Source organism: Dermacentor silvarum, chromosome 1, assembly GCF_013339745.2.
Source record: "Dermacentor silvarum isolate Dsil-2018 chromosome 1, BIME_Dsil_1.4, whole genome shotgun sequence".
Taxonomy (NCBI): Eukaryota; Metazoa; Arthropoda; class Arachnida; order Ixodida; family Ixodidae; genus Dermacentor; species Dermacentor silvarum.
In genome coordinates this window covers 99999001-100022455 of record NC_051154.1, presented here as the reverse complement: position 1 = coordinate 100022455, position 23455 = coordinate 99999001, and the positions used below count along the sequence as shown (strand labels likewise).

At 48.6% G+C, this 23455-nt stretch overlaps 2 protein-coding genes across 5 annotated transcripts in view; both read right to left on the bottom strand.

Moving 5' to 3' along the window:
- LOC119433496 (uncharacterized) overlaps positions 1-15511 on the bottom strand; it is a 54959-nt gene extending 39448 nt beyond the window's left edge. For all 3 annotated transcript variants that reach the window (XR_007468141.1, XM_049671642.1, XM_037700737.2), the window contains exon 1: positions 15267-15511. Coding sequence is in view for 1 of the 3 variants with exons in the window: in XM_037700737.2 (XP_037556665.1) it covers positions 15267-15268 (2 nt within the window). In the remaining 2 variants the exon portion in view is untranslated. The remainder of the gene's footprint in view (positions 1-15266) is intronic.
- Positions 1-23455, bottom strand: part of LOC119433473 (putative sodium-coupled neutral amino acid transporter 7) — a 531279-nt gene that overhangs the window by 373491 nt on the left and 134333 nt on the right. The gene's annotated exons all lie outside the window — the stretch shown is intronic.

The following is a 23455-nucleotide window of genomic DNA, read 5'->3' as shown; positions in this document are numbered from 1 at the left end:
GCATTCGCCTTAACGCCATTCGTCACCGAAGGCATTCGAATGCCAGAACTCATTCGACTGAGAAATGCGTACTCTCAACGCCATAACTTGCTCAGTGCAATATAATTAAAGTATTTGAAACAGTCTCTACCATGTAAAAATTAATTTATACTGTAGTGAAGAGGAATGCGCGGCGCTGCTGCCACATCGCCAGTCATCTGGGAAGCACGAGCTCGAGATTGCCCGAGCTGCTCTGGTCGAGACATGCTGCGAACGCTGCCTGCTGCTTTCTTGTCCTGTGTTCGCATTAGATTCTTGTGGAGATGCTGCGGTTTCCCCCAACCTAGAATTACGCACCCGAACTCTGTCGTCCGTCATGCCTGACGACCCCAGCCCGACATCCCCACCCATAGGCGCCGACTACGGGGGGGCTCTGGGGCTCGAGCTCCCCCCATTTTTCGCCAAAGTGTCATCACCAGAGTTCTGTTGCCCACATCATTTGCGGTTTCTTTACAGTTGCCTCAACGTTTAACTAAAAATTTTATTGTGGCTGAAAAGCTTACTGCATCAGCGCGGACGTGCACGGCTTTACATTCACACTTTCACTTTATTTCTGCAAATCCTGACCATAGGACGACAAGCGCATTAGAAGCGCCAGCGGCGGCTACCTCATAAGCATTTTTTCTCACTTCAACGTTTTTTGTTTTTTTTTAATTTTGACTGTGAACACTATACACACACATGCAATATATTTAAATATATACTTACATTTTTTAAAGAGAAGGATTTAGCCAAGTAACAATTATTTCTAATTGTAAGGATAGGTTATGCCTGGAGAATGAATACGTTGCTCTATGTTCACCTCCAATTACCCCTGCCTTGCGCTAGCGTATTCCTACTTGCACCTGCAAGTTGAAATACGCTTGGAATACAGGGATAATTGGAGATCGCAGGGAGAGGCCTTCGCCCTGCAGTGGATATAAAATATAGGCTGATGATGATGATGACGATGTTTTCTCACCCGCCGCGGTGGCTCAGTCAGCTAAGGCGTTGCGCTGCTGAACACGAGAGCGCGGGATCGAATCCTAGCCGCGGCGGCCGTATTTCGATGGAGGCAAAATGCAAAAACGCCCGTGTGCTTGCGTTTTACTGCACGTTAAACAACCCCAGGTGATCAAAATTAATCCGGAGCCCTCCACTACGGCGTGTCTCATAATCAGAACTGGTTTTGGCACGTAAAACCCCCAAAAGAAGAAGAATGTTCACCTCTCTTCAAATTGCTTTGCGTGCTTTTTTTGACCCTGAAAAGAAAAACCGGCAGTCTTCAGTGGCTCCTTCAGCAGAGTCTTTTATCAGCGGCGTGTGAAATGCACATGAATGTTGTGTGTCTGAGTATTAAAAGTAATTTCTGTGTCAAATTATGAGCCCGAGCTCCTTCGCAGTGAAGCCAGCACACATTGCCATGACGAAAGTTAAAATGCGCATGCGAGCGCCAGCAAAGAAAGTGGGTAGACACTCAGGCGTAAGAAAAAGCAAGCTGCATATTCGCTTGGCACATGAAAACCACAACGGACACAATGGCGCTTCGCTTGGTTCTCCTATCTCGGATTCTCCACCTGCTCAAACGCGAAGGTGCCTCCTGCTAATCCTCACAAGACATCACTATAGACGGCGCAGTGGCAGCGCGCTAAGCTTAGGGTTCTTGCAAGGCTCAGAAGAGAAGGCAGCGGCGCATGCGCAGAGTACGTCTTGAACGCGCGGTCACTTTATCGATAAAGCGTGCGCTTTGAAAAAAAAGGGGGGGGGGGGGACAAAGCGTGGCGCGTATCTGCTAGTTTGTAGTGACTGCGGCTGTCCGTGCGCCTGGGCAGTACTACATACGCGGGTCGCGCGCTTTATTTTGGCGGTAATCTGCGCGCGGTATCTTGAAAGCGATCCGTAGACGGCTAATACCTTTGTACGCGCTGTGGAGCCGATGAGCCGATGAGCGCGCTTTGTACGCGCTCATCGAAACAATTCGTTTTCGCGGCTCTCGGCAAAAGAAACGCGCCGACTGCGGTTTAATGTATACTGTTTGCAGTAGGCAATGCTAACCCGACTCACGAAAAAAAACCAACCAAAAACTGTTCTAATAACTTACAACATTTATTAGGGATGGAAACATCCGCACATGCCTGCAGCGGTCATAAATAAAAATAATTTACTCAGTAACCGAAGTGAGGCTAAGACGGATTCACTCGCAATCAGAATCAATAGCCGCCATGCGCAGCAGCGCTTACACTCGCACTAAACGTAAAAAGAAGAAAAAAAGAAAGAGGCGCAGTGTCGCCCGAACGGCGAAGCATCGATTGCAATAGAAAATTAGTAGACAGCTATATGAAGTAAGGATAGTAGTTTTATCGGCCGTATAAACTTGCAAACATTTGCTTACTAACTGAATTATCAAGCATGTTGTCAGCGCGCCCAAGCAAACATGAACACAGCACACTCGATGACCTCTGACACTAACCGTCAAAACGCTGGCGTATGAAAGTGCGGCACTAGCAGCAGCAAGCAGTGATCTTCGTACTGTCTATCGCTTCAACGGAAACTGAGCGGCAAAAACACAGCGCGTACAAAGGTATTAGCCGTCTACGGATCGCTTTCAAGATACCGCGCGCAGATTACCGCCAAAATAAAGCGCGCGACCCGCGTATGTAGTACTGCCCAGGCGCACGGACAGCCGCAGTCACTACAAACTAGCAGATACGCGCCACGCTTTGTCCCCCCCCCCCCCCCTTTTTTTTCAAAGCGCACGCTTTATCGATAAAGTGACCGCGCGTTCAAGACGTACTCTGCGCATGCGCCGCTGCCTTCTCTTCTGAGCCTTGCAAGAACCCTAAGCTTAGCGCGCTGCCACTGCGCCGTCTATAGTGATGTCTTGTGAGGATTAGCAGGAGGCACCTTCGCGTTTGAGCAGGTGGAGAATCCGAGATAGGAGAACCAAGCGAAGCGCCATTGTGTCCGTTGTGGTTTTCATGTGCACAACTTTGGAAATGTAGAGGACTTTAAAAAAACACCGCATATCCACGGGGTGAATGATGATGAGTGGGCGAAGCTCCAGAGGGAATCATCGGTAAACCGTGAATCTTCCGTGTAATTCGCCCAGTCTGGCCGCACTAAATCGAACGATTGACTTCCACCAATGACACGTGCCATATGTGACGTCATTCCTATTTTATAACAGCGCCCTTCATTATAATTGCACCATCTCCCGCTTAAGGGGACGCTAGCACAAACGCGTTAGAAACGTGCAGTACTCTAAGGGGAAGAGGCCACAGCATCTTACGCAGCCGTTTACACATGCCGGAACGTGCACCGCATTTGCCGACGCCATCAGCGTTTATGAATACGGGGGTAAGGCGGAGAGGCCACAGCGTCTTACACCAGCTTCTTACACGGGCCGTAACGCGCTAGCACAAACGCGTTAGAAACGCGCAGTCTTTCGTTAATGTTGGGTATTTATTGCCATCGTGGTGCGTGTGTCCATGTGCGCTTCGTGGCGTAGTGGTTAGCGCCGCGCGTTCAGAAGCGAGGGGTCCATGGTTCGATTCCACTACGGACACAACTTTCGGAAATTTTTTTTCTCATAAAAGTAGACGTGGCTACCTACTACGACGACTACTACTACGACGACGACTACTACTACTACTTCTACTACTACTACTACTACTACTACTACTACTACATACTACAGAGGAGGGACAGACCCACACCCTAAGGAGCTTCGCCCCTAAAAGCTCGCTGGTTTTTCAACGAGGTAGTACCATCGTGTCCAGGCCCTTTGGATGCACCTCACTCATCTCACTTGTGAAATTAAGCGAGTGCCTGCCCATGCAGACAAGTTGACAGCTGACGTCTGCGACCTGATCGGTCCGAACAGGTGAGTGAAGTCTTCCATTATTAATGCATACCCCTTCAAATACTCGACGTCTTTAGTAGAGGTTCACTGTCGCAGTAAGCGTCGTCAGCACGAAAGCAATGTGAAGTGCATCGTCATGATACTTTGACTTGCTTTAACTATAATACTATATGCGCGCGATCGTACATGGTTCTTTATGGCAGCCTTGCGCATCTGGCGGCGTCAAAGTCGGCTACCACGTCAGCAGGAGCGCAAGTGCCCGCACTTAAGCCACCCAGAGTGACCAAAAGTGGTCGGCGCTGACTGATTCGGAAAATTGTTCGAACTCGTTCTAATGGAGGGGAGCGTCTTTATGAACATTGCGTGGCGGTAAGTTTTAATAAAAGGAAAAAGTGGGAGCTATCGCTTAGTTCTGAGCCGTTCTGTACCAGGACGGCAGTCTTACAGAGAGAGTGCTCCTACAATAAGGCATGTACGAGGTATTCAGTTGGCAAAACTTATCAGGCCCTAATACGAGCCGAGGAGGCAGTGAGGAAACCTTCAGGAACAAGTGAAAAGTAAACGTGCGTGGTTTTGATTGTGTAAGGCAATTACTGTGTAAGACAACTACTGTGTTTATGTAAGGATCGTGTAGGCGCGGAATGCTTGATCGCGTAGAGAATCGGCCTTTGAGGATTATTCATTCTCGCAAAATTGGTTCCCCAGTGGCAGATCTATTATTCCAGTTTAAGAAATTGAGAGAATAGCCTTTAAAAATAGCAACAGTTTGCTCAAGCGGCAATAGATTGACAAAATGGCTTTGTATGTAGTTTGAATAATGTATTCCAAAATGTATGGTCATGCTGCACAACGTGTTCACAAACATGCTAACAGCCACACAACTTATTTCTATTTTCACAACAGCCGTGATCTGCACCTTTGTGGTAGTTCTTTAACGTGTGACACGTTGTTCAGCGTCCTCATGCCGCTCCCGCACCCGAAAAGTAATTTCTGTGTCAAATTATGAGCCCGAGCTCCTTCGCAGTGAAGCCAGCACACATTGCCATGACGAAAGTTAAAATGCGCATGCGAGCGCCAGCAAAGAAAGTGGGTAGACACTCAGGCGTAAGAAAAAGCAAGCTGCATATTCGCTTGGCGCATCGCTCATCGAAACAATTCGTTTTCGCGGCTCTCGGCAAAAGAAACGCGCCGACTGCGGTTTAATGTACCGCGGTGTCACGGCGCCTGTAAACAAAGTAACTGCACCGTCTGCACGCCTGTGAGAGATCTAACGGGGCAATCATGGCCCGGTGGCACTTTGAGGGACTAGGAACAGGAGATAGAGCGTGTTATCTTATGCCACCGTCGTGCGGCAGTGCGCTCAAAGAATTAAAATAACATGACGTGTGGATGTAGTTCACAAATGTAGCGCCTGCATTTTCTTTTTACATCAAACGTCTTATCTGCTTTATATTTTTGTTTGATGGCAATAATAATGTAGCTGCAGAGATCACAAGTGTCTGGTTATTCGCGACCGATGATTATACTGTGATATTTTTGTTTGTGTTCTGCTTCTCTGTTATTTCAAAAAGAGAAAAGTTGACGGTGCAGTAATGATGACATCGCAAATTGGACAGCGCAAACAAAAATATCGCAGTATAGGGGGTGCATCATTGCACAGCACGATCAAACCGGACGTGTGCGCCTGTCAATGGTGATAACCGGACGGCGCGCCCTATACCTTCAGGCTTGTTATGCTTCAGCCACGCGCTCCGCTGTTCGCATTTCATTTCATCGTGATAGTACGTATGCCATGTGTATTCGCGTATTCAAGAAGACGCATACCTTTATTGCAGCGCGCACTAAATTATATTATGGGTAGCCGAAAATTTTTACAGCTCATTGCCACAGGCGGCGCCGTCATTCAGACTTGGCAAATCCTATTTTTTTTTTGTGAAATTGGGGTTTTTTACCGCCCCCCGGGATAATTCTTCATGCTTCCAGAAATAGTCAAGATTTTTTTGTCTTTTTAAAAATTGAGCAGGGTTCCTACGCGCTTGACCAACTCTGAATATGAATATTATACCGAACTTTGTATGTTTATGCGAGCGTCTATTCGGAATGTTATTCATTTCTCTTGCAGACTGTTCAAAAGCAATGGAAAAATATCTGATCAGGAAATGGAAAGCCCCTGGTGAAGACTGCGAGGAGAGCCGTCCCTCATCCAGCATTTCCAGTTCAGTCGCTGAAGCTCCACCGCGCGCTGATGACACTAGCACACCAAGCTCTGTGTGCACTGCAGAAGCTGGTCCTTCCAAAATTCGATCCATCGGCGAGGTTTCTGATGCACCATCTACAGAAAAACAAGGGCGGCGCTTCCAGCCTACCTGGAAAAGTACCTACAAGTGGTTATCTTACAATGTCCACAGTGACAAGGCGTTTTGCGAGACCTGTTGCACAGCATCAGAGATGAAACTGCCGCTCCCTAACACTTCCCAAGACAAGGATTCTTACCTGGCATTTGTGAAAAATGGTTTCTCAAACTGGAAAAAGGCAATTGACAGATTTAAATCCCATGAGAGGTCTAATTTTCATAAGGAGGCATGTAATGCCGTTGTAGCTGCAAAAGGCAGCGCGAATGTGGCATATGCTTGCGCCAAGGGAAAGGCGAAAGAAATGGACGACGCCCGACAAGGTTCTCCTAGCAACAATGTCGTCACTACTGTACCTGTCGACCCAAGGCTTAGCAATACGTGGCCACGAAGACACAGAGTAATTTGAAGCAGCTGCTGGAACTCCGGGCTAATGATATTCCTTCATTGCGATCATGGCTTTTAAGAACAAAATACAAATGGATTTCTCACCAGATTTTAAACGAGATGGTGGAACTCATGGCACATGACATCCTTCGTTCACTCACAGACGAAGTTCGTGTGGCAGAGCACTACGCTGTCATTATGGACGAGACAGCAGACATTTCTGTCAAAGAACAACTTTCAGTTTGTTTTCGGGTGGTCACAGAAAGCCTGGAAGTAGAGGAGCTGTTCTGTGGGTTTTTCAACACGACGGACACCACAGCGACGAGCCTCTTTGCTATATTGAAAGACATTCTTTGTAGATTTAATCTGCCAATTGAAAAGTGCCGCGGGCAGTGCTATGATGGTGCGGCAGACATGAGAGGAAAGCACCGAGGAGTACAAGCTCTCATGCAAGAACAGGAACCTCGCGCGCTATATGTACACTGCCTAGCGCACATCCTGAATTTGGTTTTGCATGATGTCGGCCAGAAAGTAGACATGTGCTGTGATTTTCTTTACGCCGTCACTGAACTGATAAACTTCGTGACCTGCTCTCCAAAGCGTGTTGCTTCTTTTCAAGAGATTCAGGTAGAAGAGGATGTGAACTTGCGAAAATTCTGCCCGACAAGGTGGACACTAAAGGCTTCATCACTGCGATCAGTTCTTTCAAATTATAGCAGTCTCATAACGTTTTTCTCTGAAACAGCATCCGAAGAGCGAACTGAGGCCGGTGCGAAAGCCAGCGGATTTTTAAGGATGCTGTTCAAGTTTGAATCGTTTTTCATGTTGACGCTTCTGACAAAAGTGTTCTCGCGAATGGAAGCACTGAATACCGCCTTACAAAAAAGAATGCTCAGGTTTGACCAATGTTGTGAAAGCCCGACGTCCGAGGGTCCATCAAGGTTCCATGTATGATGCCGTGCCAGGTGCCAAGAGGAGGAGTTATCCAGGGAGATTAGAAAACTGTTTTATATACACTGTACATGGTATATTACAGGATGGGCTCCATGATATTGGAGCTGTCTACGTGCTAACATCTTTGCATGTGGTAGCGTTTACATCTCCGAGCGTTCTCCATGGTCGAGCGTCTCTACATCGTCAAGCGTGCTCTACATGGTCAAACCTCAAGCGTCTCACAACACTCAAGTCCCCTGTTTTATCCCTTTCGTTTCCCTCTTTCACTCGACGAGGGAACACACTGTAGTTCTTTTAGCCAATCAGCATCTTGGATCAGGTGGCCATATCCCGCACGTGATGTGTCGTCGTTTCCCGCCGGGCTCCGCCTCCAATCTTGTTAGGTCGCCCCCGAACACAGGCAGCGGTTGACACCTTGGGAACCGAACGTTGATGTCGTTCCCCCGGGATTGCCAGACGCGGGCCCCTTTCAAGATTCGCCTCTCCATAGTGGTCAGTTCGCGGAACCAGGTAGGGCGGTGGCTGTCTCGAAAGGCAGCAGTCGGCGTAGCGTCGTCGTGGTTCGGGCGGCGCTGGTAATTCACGGGACCGCACCAAGGGGCGACGCTGCCGTTTAGCCACGCATGAGGTAGCCCGGAGACCAACTGCTAATCCCTCAGTCCCAGGTGACAATTCTCGGCCGCGAGAAAGGGCGCCAGGTTGGCGCGTCTGAGTCGGCGCCGGCCTCCTTTGTCCCGAATGACCGCCAGACACAACACCAAGCGGAGAAAATGGTGAAATCCGTCACTCCAAGCGTCGCTGAACTGAGGCAAAGTTTTTCCTTGGTTTGGGAGGAGGTGTTGGCAGAGGCAGGAAAAGTAGGAGTTGAGGACCCGTGTGTTCCAGCTGCTAGGCGAAAGAAAACTCCACACCGCTATCAAGAAGGTTCCTCAGCTCACGTGTTCACATCAGCGGAGGACATCTACCGCCAGCGGTACTACGAAGTACTTGACACTGTACTGTCCTCGTTAAGCGACAGATATCCACCTGAGATGTGGCAGCATATGTCACACATTGAGCAGTTTGCCACAGGAAAGCAAGACGAAGCATACATAACAAAGTTCTACGGTGACGACCTTGAACGAGGACGGCTGATTTTGCACAGAGACATGCTCATTGACATCGTAAGTCAACAAAAGTCGGCACCATTGCACACATTCGAGGACGTCGTGCAGATGTTTTCGGGGGAGAAGGGCGAACACCTGCGAAACCTTTTGCCGGAAATGGCCAAGCTAACAAACATTGCATTGACCATACCGGTCTCATCAAGCACATTCGAGAGGTCCTTTTCTTGTCTTCGGCAACTGAAAACGTACCTGCGGTCGACGACTGGACAAGCCCGTTTGAACCATCTGGCCATTTTGCACACTCACAAAGAACTTTCGTCTGTCGTCTTCCTTGTTGCGCCGTTCTGAAGCCATGCATCCGTACCAACTCGCCCAATTGTCAGTGCTACTCACAAAGAACTCTCCCGCAAAATGAATTTAAATAAAATTGCCGACGACTTCATTGCTAGAACAAGTGCCCGAATGAACACATTTTCCCTCAAGGTGAAATCATCCCATCAGACAAAGAAATTATGTCTTTAATAGGAAAGAGAAAGTTGCCAACTCACAAGTTAAAGCTAACCATTTGGCTAAGAAAACAAAGCAAAAAGTTATTTCCAGAAACGAAAACTGGGTGCATGACAGGGCAAGTAGGGCGAGGCCTTTTGGGTACGCAAAGACGCTTCGTTGCGCAATTTCTAGAGCTTCCCAGTCTATGCTGTGCTTTTTCCTTATTAATATTTATTTGTCATATGCTGCATTAGCTGCTCAAAAACGCAATCCACGCTCTTACAACTTCCTCTCGTGCCCTTTCCCACTGTTGAGATATCGTTTGTGTCTTATTTATTTATTTGTTAATATGACTGTGTATTTCTGCGCCTGATAATTTATTACTCTATAATCATTTATTCCGCCGCCGGGAAATAAATGAAACCAGTGGCATAAGGCATGCTTTGACAAGTAAATAAAGTATTGCGTCATGGAGTCACATTGTTTTATGCTAATAATTGTAGTCATAAGTTGTGTACAGAAATTGTTATATATTGTGTATGTTTTATATATGTTATGTCTTATCTTTTCAACTGACCTTTAGTCAGGAAAATATTTCTTACATGGCTGTTTTCATTTATGTGTAGTTGTGCGACTTATAGGCACAAAACACACATATCTCCCTAACGTGAATAACTTAATCGGCTTTTCGCATGGCTTATCCGAGAGATGCGAGTCTCTTTGTGGTACGAGGGGACTCGGGTTATGAAATTGAACTATATATATATATATATATATGACCGCTTAGGCAAGCTGGTCGGGCCACACCCCCCGGGAAATTGAAAACTTTCCGCCTATGTCCCCACCGGTTACTGCAGCCATCGTATGTGCCGGTGCCCAGCGTCAGCGGGATCCTGACATCTTCAGCGGCACCGAACCGATGAGAAAGACGTTGAAGATTGGCTGGAATCATACGAACACGCCAGCGACACTAACAAATGGGACGACACCCTCAAGCTCAACAACGCGATGTTCTATCTATCGGGCGTCGCCAAGCTGTGGTTTAGAAACCACGAAGCCGATCTCCGCACGTGGGCTCGCTTCAAAACCAGCATCGCCAATGTTTTCGGCCGCCCTGGCGTGCACAAGCTTTGCGCTGAACAACGCCTATGCAGCCGATCCCAGCAAACTGGTGAAACGGTCACCAGCTACATAGAGGACATTGTCGACCTCTGCCGGTGTGTCAACCCGACGATGGCGGAGGTGGACAAGGTACGTCACATCATGAAGGGCATTTCCGACGATGCCTTTCATATGCTGCTGTCAAAAAACCCTGACACAGTTTCTCAGGTCATTGAGCTTTTCCAGAGTTTCGACAAGCTCTGCAGGCAGCGTCTTCTCACAGGCCGCCCACCTGTGTCCGATGAAAGCCTCGCAAGCATGGCCGCGGCTCCTGACATGAACTCCCTGCTTTGCCAGATTAAAGAATTTGTCCATGCTGAGGTCGCTCGTCAGCTTTCGCTACTGTCCTCAGCCACATCACTACCCCTGCCTTTGCCGGCCAACCTTCACCAGGTCATCCAAGAGCAAGTTTGCGCAGCTCACCCTTCTGCCCGCGAGACTCCGACTCCCGTTGCTTTTCCCGAGGTGACTGCACCTCTCAGCTATGCCGAGGCACTCGCACGACCACCACCTCAGACCTTTGCGCCATTCCGATCAGCCGTGCCACTGCGTCCAGCTCCTCACTTCGTTCAGCCGCGGTACCCACAGAGCAGTGGACAATGGCGCACTCCTGACAACCGCCCAATATGTTTTACGTGTGGTCTACCTGGCCACATTGCACGATTTTGCCGTCACCGCCCAACATCCTTCCGCCGTAGCTTCAACACCGAACCATACGTTTCACCATACCGGTCGTCCTCCACGCCTCAGAACCCTGGCCCGATGTCTTCTTACTCGGACCACCGGCCTCTTGTTGACCACCGTTCGCCATCGCCTCGACGTCGCTCGCTTTCGCCGATGCGCCGTCGTCCTTCTACGCCGGAATAGGAAAACTAATCGCCACAGTTCCAGAGGCGAGAACTGCATCACCCACGAACAGACCAAGCCCTCTCTCTTCTCCGACTAATGATATTGACGTATATGTGGATGGCGTCGCTGCACTCGCTCTCGTTGACACTGGTGCCGCAGTTTCAGTTATTAGTGCCAAACTTTGCTGTTTGCTCAGAAAAGTTATGACGCCCCTGTCAAACATATCCCTTCGTACTGCCAGCGCAGACCGCATCACGCCTGCAGCTGCGTATACTGCTCGTGTTGTGATCAACGGCCTCCTCTACATCGTCAAATTTTTTGGTGCTGTGTTCTTGTTCCCACGATCTTATTTTGGACTGGGACTTCCTTTCCTCTAATAAGGCCATCATCAACTGTTCTCGTGCTGAAGTGGAATTTCAAGCGCTATGCAACGCCCCTTGACGCTCGTGAACTTGAATATAAAGTTTTTGTTGCCGATGACATTACAATTCCACCGCACTCTTTTGCCCTTGCCACAGTGTCATGCAACATTGTTGCTGATGCCAGCACACTTTTTACGCCATCTGCCATTTTTGCTCGTCGCAAATGTTATCCGCTGCCTTTCGCTGTTTTGGACGTTCATGCCGGCGTCAGCAGACTGCTCATCTCCAACCGATTGTCCTGTCCTCTCACTTTGCTTCGTGGGGAGTGCGATGGCCGCATCCAGTGTGTCGACCCTGCTGCCATCATCAACATGCCAACTGGTTCCATCGCCACTCATGCGGTCGCCGGAGTGACCTGTAACCCCGTGCAGGAGCCAACTTCGCCCGATGTTCTACATAGCTCCATTGCCAACACGTTGACTGTTTCCCAACGCGCCCAGCTTCTACGCCTTCGCGACAAGTTCCGTTCGTCTTTCAACTGCCAGCATGTTCCCTTGGGCCACACGTCAACTGTTTGTTATCGCATCGACACGGGTACCAGTGCGCCACTGCAACAAAGACTATATCGTGTATCCGCGACAGAGCGCCGTGTCATCGACGACCAAGTAGCTGACATGCTGAAGTGCGGCGTCATTCAGCCTTCGGATAGCCCCTGGGCATCTCCCGTTGTTCTAGTTAAGAAGGACGGATCGATTCGATTCTGTGTCGATTACCATCGTCTGAAAATAACTCATAAAGATGTTTACCCTCTTCCGAGAATTGACGACGCCCTTGACTGTCTCCAAGGCGTGGAGTTCTTCCCTTCTATCGACTTATGTAGCGGCTATTGGCAAGTCCCCATGGCTTTCAATTACAACACTCCTGCAAGGAGTTGTATTTGGTGAACTTCCTGAGGTCAGCATTGGAATGGGCTTCGACGGGCCAAGCGCCAGTTTGATTTTGGGCTTCGGATTTGACTAGGAATGGCTTACGTTGCTATTGATATAATCTCGAACGGGTGAGGTGGGTCGTCACTGCAAAAATCAGGAGACTGAGATGAAGGCGGGCATCGTGATGATGAAAAAATTAGAAAAGATTGTATTCACTTCATTGGTATATGGTTTTGACTCTATCCGAGTCTCGAGCGGTTCTGCCTAACATGAGGGCCAGAACGGCCTTAAATAACCCCTCGTGGTCTTGTGGTAGCCGATGTCTCCTTCAGGGAACTTGTGGAAGTGGAAGTCCTCTGTCGGGTTGTCAAGTTGACGACCTCTTCCCCCTCGAGTCCTCTTTTTTGGTTGCTCGCCTTTGCGTCTGCTCAGGTCGTAGAGGTGTGACGCTTTCTCGGGGATGAAGAGGATTATCTCATCACGGGAAAAGCGCTCGACCTGTCTCCCACATTTGAAAGGTACAGTTTCTAGGAAGACGATAGCGCGCAGCAATGTTTCCCGCACTTGTGGGAGCCAAGTGTCCGGGAAGACGATAGCGCGCGACGAGGTTCCCCACACTTGAGGGATCCGAGTTTTCCAAGATGATAACCGCCTCCCATCATGGGAAAGCACGCGGCAATGTATCCCACACAGTTGAGCTGTCGAATTCCTTGCCGATCATAACACTACGGTCGGTTGCAACATTGTAAAAGACAGCAACAAAGTAAAACTAGCGGCACTATAGTATGCTTATTTCTACATTTCACTAACCTTGAAGGCAGATTATACTTGTAAATGCATGTTTATCTTTTTATGATTACCCTAAAATTGCTCACTTCAGAAGACACTGTTATCGACATCATCGGATCATCATCACATCATCGGTAAATTTGTACGTGTGGCAGCTCCACCGAAAAAAATGTCATTCAGGAACTCAAGGCCTTAACTATTGAATGCCACTTTCTGTGCCCGTGTGGCACGAGTAACTCTCCAATTTTTCTATTAATGAATTAATCGAGATTATTCAGTTGAAGTGGCATGAGCAAAGACAGGAAAACAGGTATCGTCATACTGCAGCATGCATTTGCCCGAGGCACAGCACATGATGGTCACCACCCTTGAGAGAAGGTTATTGGCACAGCATACTGTTCCATGAGCCACCTGAGTGTGAAGCTACCTGCTCGTGAATTAGTGAAGGTTCACCTTGGTTTCTTTAGGTTACCAGTAAATTTCCATTCATTTAGTCGCTGTGTTATACCAAAGACGCATGCATTTTCTCCACTTTTGTAGGTAAGTAGGTGTGAAACCATAAAATATATTGTTGTAGTACCCGAGGTTGTCAATGAATGAAGCAAGGCAACTAATGTTCTGTGTTGCAGCTAATAGGCTTATTTGCTCGGAGATGACCTATGTTTAATCCTTTACTCCCGAGTTTCCAAAAAAAAGTTTCCAAAATACTAAGTTCTAAGTGCTTCATTGAATCAGCACATTAAATAAATGCCTGAAATACACTCAGAATATTACCATTTATTTGCAGAACACCCAAAACAATTTGTGTAATTCTAGATAAATTTGGCTTCACTGCACCTGCTTCAGGTTGCCTTTCTTGGCGCCAAATAAGTAATGAAAAAGTGAACGACCCAAACACAACTTCTGTGGCCTTTGAAAGTTGCGAGGTAACCGACTGTCGCGTAGAGTCACATTTTGTCACGTAGGAAGGCCCTAGTATGGCACACACGAAAGATAACTTTACTAACGTTTAGGCTGGTCCTGCCTTCATCAAAGTAATCACTCTGACGAAGGCAGGACCACCATATGTATGTGTGTGTGTGGGTGGGTGGGTGGGTGTAAAAAAAAATAACAGCACGTAGCAAAACATACAAGAATGTTACTGACGTTTCAGCCGAGGACCGGCCTCAACCGGGGTTAAGGCCGGACCCCGGCCGAAACGTCAGTAAAATTCTGGTATTTTTCCTACAAGCTTCTATTGTTTCACTGCCGCATCCTGCAACAATGTGTGTGTGTGTGTGTGTGTGTGTGTGTGTGTGTGTGTGTGTGTGTGTGTGTGTGTGTGTGTGTGTGTGTGTGTGTGTGTGTGTGTGTGTGTGTGTGTGTGTGTGTGTGTGTGTGTGTGTGTGTGTGTGTGTGTGTGTGTGTGTGTGTGTGTGCGTGCGTGCGTGCGTGCGTGCGTGCGTGCGTGCGTGCGTGTGTGTGTGTGTGTGTGTGCGTGCGTGCGTGCGTGTGTGCGTGCGTGCGTGCGTGCGTGCGTGCGTGTGCGTGTGCGTGTGCGTGTGCGCGCGTCGCGCTATACTGGTCGCCGCCCTAGCTCCCCCCGTCCACTGATTTCAGTATGAGGTGGTCAAGTTAATCTGAAGTCCTTCTCGCGCCTCATACTGAAATCAGTGGACGGGGAGAGCTAGGGCGGCGACCAGTATAGTGCGCGCGCGCGCGCGCGCGCGCGCCGTAGAGAAGGACTTCAGATTAATTTGACCCCCCCCCCCACCTGGGTTCCCCCTTTTTTTTTCTTTTTAGTGCACGGTACACAGGCGTTTTTGCATTTCACCCCCATCGAAATGCGGCCGCCGCGGCCGGGAGTCGATCCCGCGCCCTCGGACTTAGTAGCGCAACACCATAGCCACTGCAGCGGGTTTTTCAGCGCGTTGTGTGCTCCCGACGGACGTTCGGAAAACATGCAGCACAGCACTGTGTGCTTGCCATCCATTCAGAATAGTCAAGGAAAGAAATGTCAACGCACTTACATTCAATGCAGAACAGTCGGCTTCAAAGCTAACGTAAGTGAACCGTCGCTATTAGGTGTTCTGTGGTATGAGCATTCCTTCCTCCATGGATACGTTCCATGGGCTGATGTGACTGAATTCCTCACAGCTGTTCTGTGCAGTATCCTGCTAAGTTCGATCAATAAAAAAGCAGAAATGCGGTTTCAGTAACATTGTGCCAAAGAACACCTTTGTACTCTTTTGCGGCCCTTACCGCCCTCGCGTTACAGTGGCAGTGCGTTACCTCTAGATGGGTAGGTGTGCCGACCGAGCGTAGTTCACCACTTCTCCGCATCATGACGCAAAATTGGCGCTGCGGACAGTAGAACGGTTCAGCGGCGCGCAACGGCGGCTGCGCTGTGTAGACGAGCTGCGTGTCTGATAGTATCGCTTGCCTCTGATTGTATCTTTGAAGTGCGCGTCATAATACCGTTATGAGCAGTGTAGGCCAAGCCAGAATGAGGAACTTGTTGTTGTCGTCTAGTCAGAAAAAACGAAATGCTGAAGTAAATTTTCTAGCTTGGCAATCGGTTACATTTATTGATATAAACGCGGCGCTCCAGCCCATTGCATTAAAGACGTAAATGCATTTTTTCCATGCATAAAACAATACTGCAATGGTTTTATACGGTATGTGGAACCGTGTTTACATGATATTTAGCGAGTTCTAATGTTTCAATTTCGAGAAATCCAGCTATTGTTTTATTGCTACGTCAGTTACGGTATCTAAATTGGCGCGAGAAGAATTGTGTTGGTAAGTGCATATGGTTCACTGTTTCATTGTAATAAAATAAAGCAATATGTCTTGGACTAGATTCGTGAATATATTTTAAATACAAGAAAAGCTCTCGTAACTTGAGTCAGCAGACACACCAACATAAATTAGCTAGCGCCAGCAAGGCCGCAACGTTGGTCCACCACATCATAGCATTGTTCACAGCACACGCCTCATCTTCAGGTGCTTCCTCTTCCCCCTGTTGCTTTCGCGCGCCATATGTTATTGCCCTTGACAAGAAAGTAAAGGCGTATAATTGAATAGAACTTCACAACATCGTTTGTGAGCTCTTTCTTGTGCCGCTTACAGCCGATCAAATTCGGGAGATTCAGCTGCAGAAAGGATGCAAAGTCGGCGATACACTGTTCCTTCGTAACTCATTTAAACTGAAGCACAGCTTGAAGGCGTCTTCTAGCGATGCTACCAGTTTGTTTAGTGCTTCAGAAGGGAGCAACAGCCCTGACCTACTCATTCTGTTGAATTCAGTAATGTCCCTGAGCAATCGGAGCACTTGGTTCTTTGCAGGAACTTCCTTGCTACATAGCCTGCGCTATATATAGAATATCAGCCTAGAATCACTTTTCTTTTCCCTGTAGCAGCGCAGCGGTGCTCGATGTCGCAGGCGCTGAGCACCTCATGTGCGGCTTACAAATTTCCAACGTCGAGGAGCTCATGGACGTACGCTTTTCGGTGTACCGCTTGCTCATTAACGTCGCCGATACAATCTAGCCACAGTACCGATACTGAGCAAGCTACTGAGCAGCTCGGGGATAACATTTCCGCTGTCAGACAGCGGAACATTTCCGCTGTCTTTCTCACAAATTTAGAGCCCGACTTGCAGTTTGGAGCGAAGCAGTAGGTCTCCTTGGTGGTCTTCTTTGGTGGAGCAACGCCGCCGCTAATCTCGCCGGTCATTTTTCCTACCTGGAACATTCCACATCGTTTAGGAACTTACAAACAGTACGAGAGATGCGGAGCTCTTCACCTTTGAAACTGACACGAACAGACGACATACAACTATTCCAATACGGGCTTTATTTTTTTTCGCTCGCCGCCAGTCCGCCAGCGCCCTGTAGCAGACGACGCGCGCTGCGGAACCATTCTACTGACCGCAGCGCCAATTTTGCGTCATGACGCGGAGAAGCGGTGAACTACGCTCCAGAGGCGCCGGTCGGCACACCTACCCATCTAGCCACCGTATTAGAGGGGCAGTGCAGCGCGCGGAGCCAGCGACCCATACGGCGCCTGACGCCGCCGGTGGCGAAAGAAGCGGCGGCGCTGCAATCGCCCACACTTTAAAACCCCTCAATAAAGAAAAGTAGCGCCATGTTTTGAAGATCGCCGCTTTCCTCCTCTCCTGCACGTTCACTCGGCGCTCGGCCCTCGGATTGGGCGAATGCTGTCACGTGCTCTCTCGCGCTTTTTTTTCTTGCTTGTTTTTTGCTCCCGCCGCCATCGGGGTGCCAGACCATTGCGAGCGCTGTATGGAGGCACCACGGATCGCGTCTCCTTTGCGCCTTTAAGGCGTAGTGTTCGCGATGCCGTGTTGCTCGGCATTTGGGTGCAGAACACGCGAAACAGACGGCAAGCGACTCTTCCGGATTTCCATCTGCGAAGCGAGACGCGGCGCAGAGGAAGGTCCAGCCGGCTTCAAAGAATCAGCTGGGCTGATTTCAACCCAACACAATGGTCCCGGCTCTGTGAAGTAAGCGAGCGATTCTTCAATGATCCCTAATCTCACATGCTGCCACTTGCTGTGTGAAGCTTCGTTAGTTTTTCTCCCTCCTAAGTGCCGCATTGTTCGCGCTGCATGTTCGCGCTGCATTTGCAACTTTCGTGGCCGGATTTCATCAAGTCTTCAAACGCACGTGGTTGTTGTTGACTCCGTTATACAATTCATGGCGTTGTGTTTGCGTGGCCTGTGTGGCAATATGATCCGCAAAAGCAGCCTCGCATACACCTGTAAGATGACCGCTGCCTCGCTACTCAAATCCGCAAAAAAAAAAAAAAAAAAAAATGTGTGGAGTAGTGTAAGGCTTCCTGCAAGCGAGCGAAGCCACTAGCCTCATTATCGACGGACCGCTTCCGCCGAATGATCGGTAGCTCACTAGTCAGTGAAACCTGCAAGACAACTGCATATATACAGCTAGTGGATCATTCACTCCCGCAGCGTAGTTATTGTTAGAGGCCCGCTGAGCACGTTAGCCGCTGGCCAACGAAGAACTGGAGCTACTGAAACGCGGAGATGACAGCGCTAGGTCAACCAACGCCGAGGTCGCGCGTGGCATGGCTCAGGCTTTAGGCTCACTGTATCACCGCTAATAGTACAGCCATCTAAGCGCAACGGCATTTATGCGTCCTCTCGTTGTTTCGGCAGCCAGTCATAATATAACGCAAAAAAATTGCGATCAAAATACGAGTTCAAGAGCGCGAGCGACACGTAGCCACAGCGTTTCATTCGCAGAGCGTCTGCTAGTTCAGCACCGCGTAGGGGGAGCCACAGTCGACACAAGAGAGAGTGAACGCTGGCGCAGGAGGAGGAGAGAGGAGATGGCGCTACTTTTCTTATTGAGGGGTTTTACCGTCTTGCATGCGGTTGCTTGCTTCGTGGCTTGGAAGCGCTTGTTAGGTGCTGTTTCTGGCGCTTTTCTCTCAATGTGTGGTGCTAAAGCGCGCGATTGGCTCCTAAGCGTTGCAGCGCAGGGTACTCGCGAAGCAAAGAAACGGCGAAGTTTTCACTGTTTAAAGTGCCCGTAGACCGAGAGCGAAGAAGCGTTTGGGAACGTAATTTGCACAAATGCGATAAGAGGCTCACACATGATTCCGCACTGTGTGAGCTACATTTTGAGCAGCGCTTCATCGTTAGAGACTGTGTGCATTGGATCAATGGCACGGAGATACGGATTCCGCGGGAGACGCCTACGAGTACTCGGACGATGTTCCCACCATCTTGCCTATAACGTTGCCCACATTTAAAGAAGCGCTTGCCTCCAAAGAGAAACGTGATAAATAAGAGGTCCGAAAAGGTGTTTACCAACTGCTTCAGTGGGCGCAAATTTCACAGTGAAAGTATCATGGATGTTTTGCACATGATACATCATGTGCAAGCCCTTGCAGGCCGGTTGCGAAGACCATGAAAAGAGCCTAACTGCACTTATGGTAGCGTTTTATGTTATCATGAGACTGCACTTTTTATTGCGATAGTAATTATATGGACACTTCAGCCAGATTTCTGCCGTCGCCGCGCGCCGTATGCGCGAGCGAAAGCGCGCAGGGGACGCGCGCTATCACGGAGAGCGAACGCACGGCGGAAAGCAAACGCGACCGTCGCGCGAAAGGCCGTGGGGGCATGGGAGGGAGGCGGGGCGGTGCTGTGCTCTCGCACCAAAGGCGTATCTTGCCACTCAATCTCCCACGCGAAAGCATGAAAGCGGGCAAGCAGCGCGGGAGGGGGGGGGGGGGCAGCTACTCCTCTGCTGCCAACTTCTCCTCTGCACTTTGCCCGGCGGTGCTGGTCGCCCGCACCGTCTCTTATCTCCACACGGCTCTGACCTTTGTATGCGCTGTGCATTCGCCGCTCAGTTTCCGTTGAAGCGATAGACCGCGCGAACCTGCGCTTGCTGCCAGCGTTTTGACAGTCGTTGTCTGCGGTCATTCAGTGTGATCTATCCATGTTTGCTTGTGCGCGCTGACACCACGATTGTTAATTCAGTTAGTAAGCGAATGTGTCCAAGTTTATGCAGCCGATAAAACCACTATCCCTACTCCAAATAGCTCTCTACTAATTTGCTATCGCAATCGATGCTTCGCCTTTCGGGCGAAACTGCGACATTTTTTTGTGAAAGGCGAAAACAAATCCAATCTGCTGAGGAACGTAATTCAGCCAAACACCTTAAACTATAGCCTAACCTGCTCTTGTTATTATTTTTTTTCACTTCACCTTGCTAATTGTGCGGATTTGCTGAAGCAAAGCAAGCAGCTGCAGATTTGTAGTTCATTTGCTGCCCATTACCATGGCAATGTTGTCACTGCATTAGTGTGGAAAGCTATTCCAGATATCAGTGTTCTGTGCCCTACCTCGTATATGTGTTCTCATACTCTGTCATGTCTTACTGTTAGCATTTAGTTGCAGATTGCACATACCATGAGCTTGTGCCCCTTTTGTGAAATGCTGTAGTTCGTTTAGCTGCTTTGCCATTTCACTGAAATTGCCATTTGGCTTCCTGCTAGTCTTCTTCTGTTCCTTTGTGTTTACTTTGCGGATGGGACATGGTTTAACAGCTGAATTTGAGTGATTTTTTTTTTCAGGATAAGTTGCTTCTGTGGAAGTATGTGACTTTTTAATTCGTGCATGAATGTTTTCTGTGTAGCTTTTTAATTCGTGAAAATTTCAGCTCGCGTCAACAGCAACGAGTCCGGCTGATTCAGCGCGACGTTATTCATTGGCGAAGTTTTTTTCTCTTTTTTTCTCTCTCTTTTTTTCCAGGCCGTCACCTAACGTGTTATTTAAAGGTGTAGCCAAGGACATAACGAGTGTACAATGTACCTGCTTAATTTAAACTTACTTTCGTTGTTTGCGGGGACTAGCTACGTTTAATTGCCCTGTCACGCGGCCAGCCGATTGCGATTATGTACAGTCCGAATCTGCTCGCTCGCGATCGTAGACTCGTCGTCTGCGCCCTCAAGCTCTGTAAGCTTAACAAACTCGATCCTGATTGCTGAACGTATTGAAAAAGTTCATTTGGATGGGATCGAAACTGCCCGTATTCTCGAGAGCGTGGCAAGATTCAAGCGGCGAGGATAGACGCGCTATAGTTATTTCAAAGACCGCTTTTGTTTCTGTTGCAAAAAAAAAAAGAATAAAAAGCAGTACGCATTGTATTTTCTGATCATACGCAGACAATACAGACTAAATAAACTAAGTGCTTACGGGCAAAAATCTGAACAATGTTTGCAGCGCGCGCCAAGCATATACGAGCGTCGCAGAGGATGTGAGTGTGTCGTCTGCTTCTCTTCAAGAGCGGTCGATCGCAGCGCCATTCTAGCTGGTATTGGATTCTGATCACACCCAAGTTTTGGTTTTGAAGTTTATGTGAAAAGGGTTATGAAGTTTTGGTTCTACGAAACAACTTATTTTTCGCTTTCATATCTTCTTGTTCGTTCGGAAGTAAATATTTGCAGATATAATAACATTATTGGCTAAAAAAACTGTCAGCCCTTCCACTGGTGTGGAGATGGAAGACTTATGTATTTCCAATTATTACTATTAAGATGTGATGGTGTAATTGGTTATTTGAACTATTAGAGAATGCGAAATATATATGATTTGGTGCGAAAGAAGAAGTGGACGAAAAGATAACTTGTCGCCGGCGGGAGCCGAACCCGCAACCTCCGCCAGGGGCGTAGCCAGGGGGGGGGGGGGGGGGGGTCGCCCCCCCCCCCGGAATTTTTTCAGCCCCCCCCCCCCTACCCATCCTTTGTTCTCGTCGCTTCGCGCTGACATAATTCAAGAAACCGGTGCTATACTATCACAATTTCATTCCTGGGCGCTTCCGTTTGGGTTGGTAATTTACAGCGAATCATGTCTGCATATGGAAAAAACTGTCACGGTGTTTGTCAAGGCATTGACACTCTGTGAGGTTTTGGGCGAGAATGTGGCGGCCGCATTCTGAAGCAACAAATGCGGCAGCCGCATTTTAGATGAAGGCGAAAACGCTCGAGGCCCGTTTACTTAGATTTAGGTGCTCGTCAAGGACCCCAGGTGGTCGAAATCTCCGGTATACATTTCCGCCGCTTCCCTTCAGATGCCGGTTAGGTCGCGCTCGAGCAGGATCTTAACAGGCGACAAAAATCCGGCAATAGAGGCAGAAAAACAGGCGGCGAGCCAAATCGGCCTCGGACCGATTTTTTCGCCATGGCGAAGCGGAAACGCGGCGGAAAGTCGTTCTGCTTGACTGGAAGCTACGTATACACTAGCATGTAAACAACCGGTCGTAAAATTGAACATGGCACAAAAAGTGTAGGCTGCAATGCTGCTGAGGTACTCAGCCCCATTGTTTATCCACACTCCAAGATATTTGTACTTATACACCACCTCCAGCGTAACCTCCTGTATCCTATGCTCGCTGCCCTGATTATCATTAAAAGTCATGACTGCCGATTTTTCTTTACTAAACTTCAAACCTAAGCTATCTCCCTCTTTACCACAGATGTCCATTAATCTCTGCAAGTCTTCCTCGCTGTCAGCCATAAGTACAATGTCATCCGCATACATCAGTCCTGGTAATGACTTTAATCCATTCTCCTTGCTTGAAATAGGAAAGGTTGAAGCCAAGTCCGCTCCTCTCTAATTTTTTCTGTAATCCTTGTAAATACAGCATGAACAACAGAGGTGACAGAGGGCACCCCTGCCTAAGCCCCTGCTGTATCTCTATAGGCCCAGATACCTTGTTTTCCCATTTTATAAGCACCTTGCTACTTTTATATAGATATCTTTTAAAAGATTTCTTACTCCATCTTCCACATCTAGAGTGCCCAGTATGTCCCACAAATCCTTTTGGATTACACTGTCATAGGCTCCCTTGATATCCAGAAATGCAAGCCATAGGGGCCTGTGTTCCTTTTCTGCTATTTCAATACACTGTGTCAATGAGAACAGATTATCTTCTAACCTTCTTTGTTTCCGGAACCCATTTTGTAGTTCCCCCAGCACCTCCTCGCTCTCCACCCATGCCTGCAGTCTGTCCTTTACAATCTGGATCACCACCCTGTAAACCACTGACGTCACTGTTATGGGACGGTAGTTGTTTATGTCGGCTTTGTCCCCCTTTCCCTTATATATCATGCTCATCCTGCTCAGTATCCACCCATCGGGGGCTTTACCGCCCATTATCATTTTGCTCACTGCCTCTCTTAATGCTTTCTTAGATTTTGGGCCCAGTGTCTTTATCACAGGCCGTCTTTAGCTTTCAGGCCGGGCGCGCCGCCGCCGGCGACTGCGGCTGCGCAGATCACTTTCAACATGGCTCTGAGGCGGGAAAAAAAAAACAAAATATAAAGAAGTGAAAAGCGCGCGCTATCATCGTCCAATCGGAGAAACAGGGGAGAGAGAAGCGGCGTTGATCAAAGGAAGGCGGTGCTTTTCTTATATAGGGACTTTAGGTTAGACTTACTGAATAAGGGTTAAAGTCCCTATATAAGAAAAGTACCGCCATCTACTCTTTCCTCCGCCGCCTCCTCTCCTAAAGCGCTTGCTTTTTTCTTTACTTTTTGCTTGCGAAAGCCAAGTCGACGGTGGCGCACCTAGAAAGTCCACGTTGAAGCTTTCAGGCCGGGCGCGCGCCGCCGTCGGCGACTGCGGCTGCGCAGAGAACTTGCAACATGGCTCTGAGGCGGG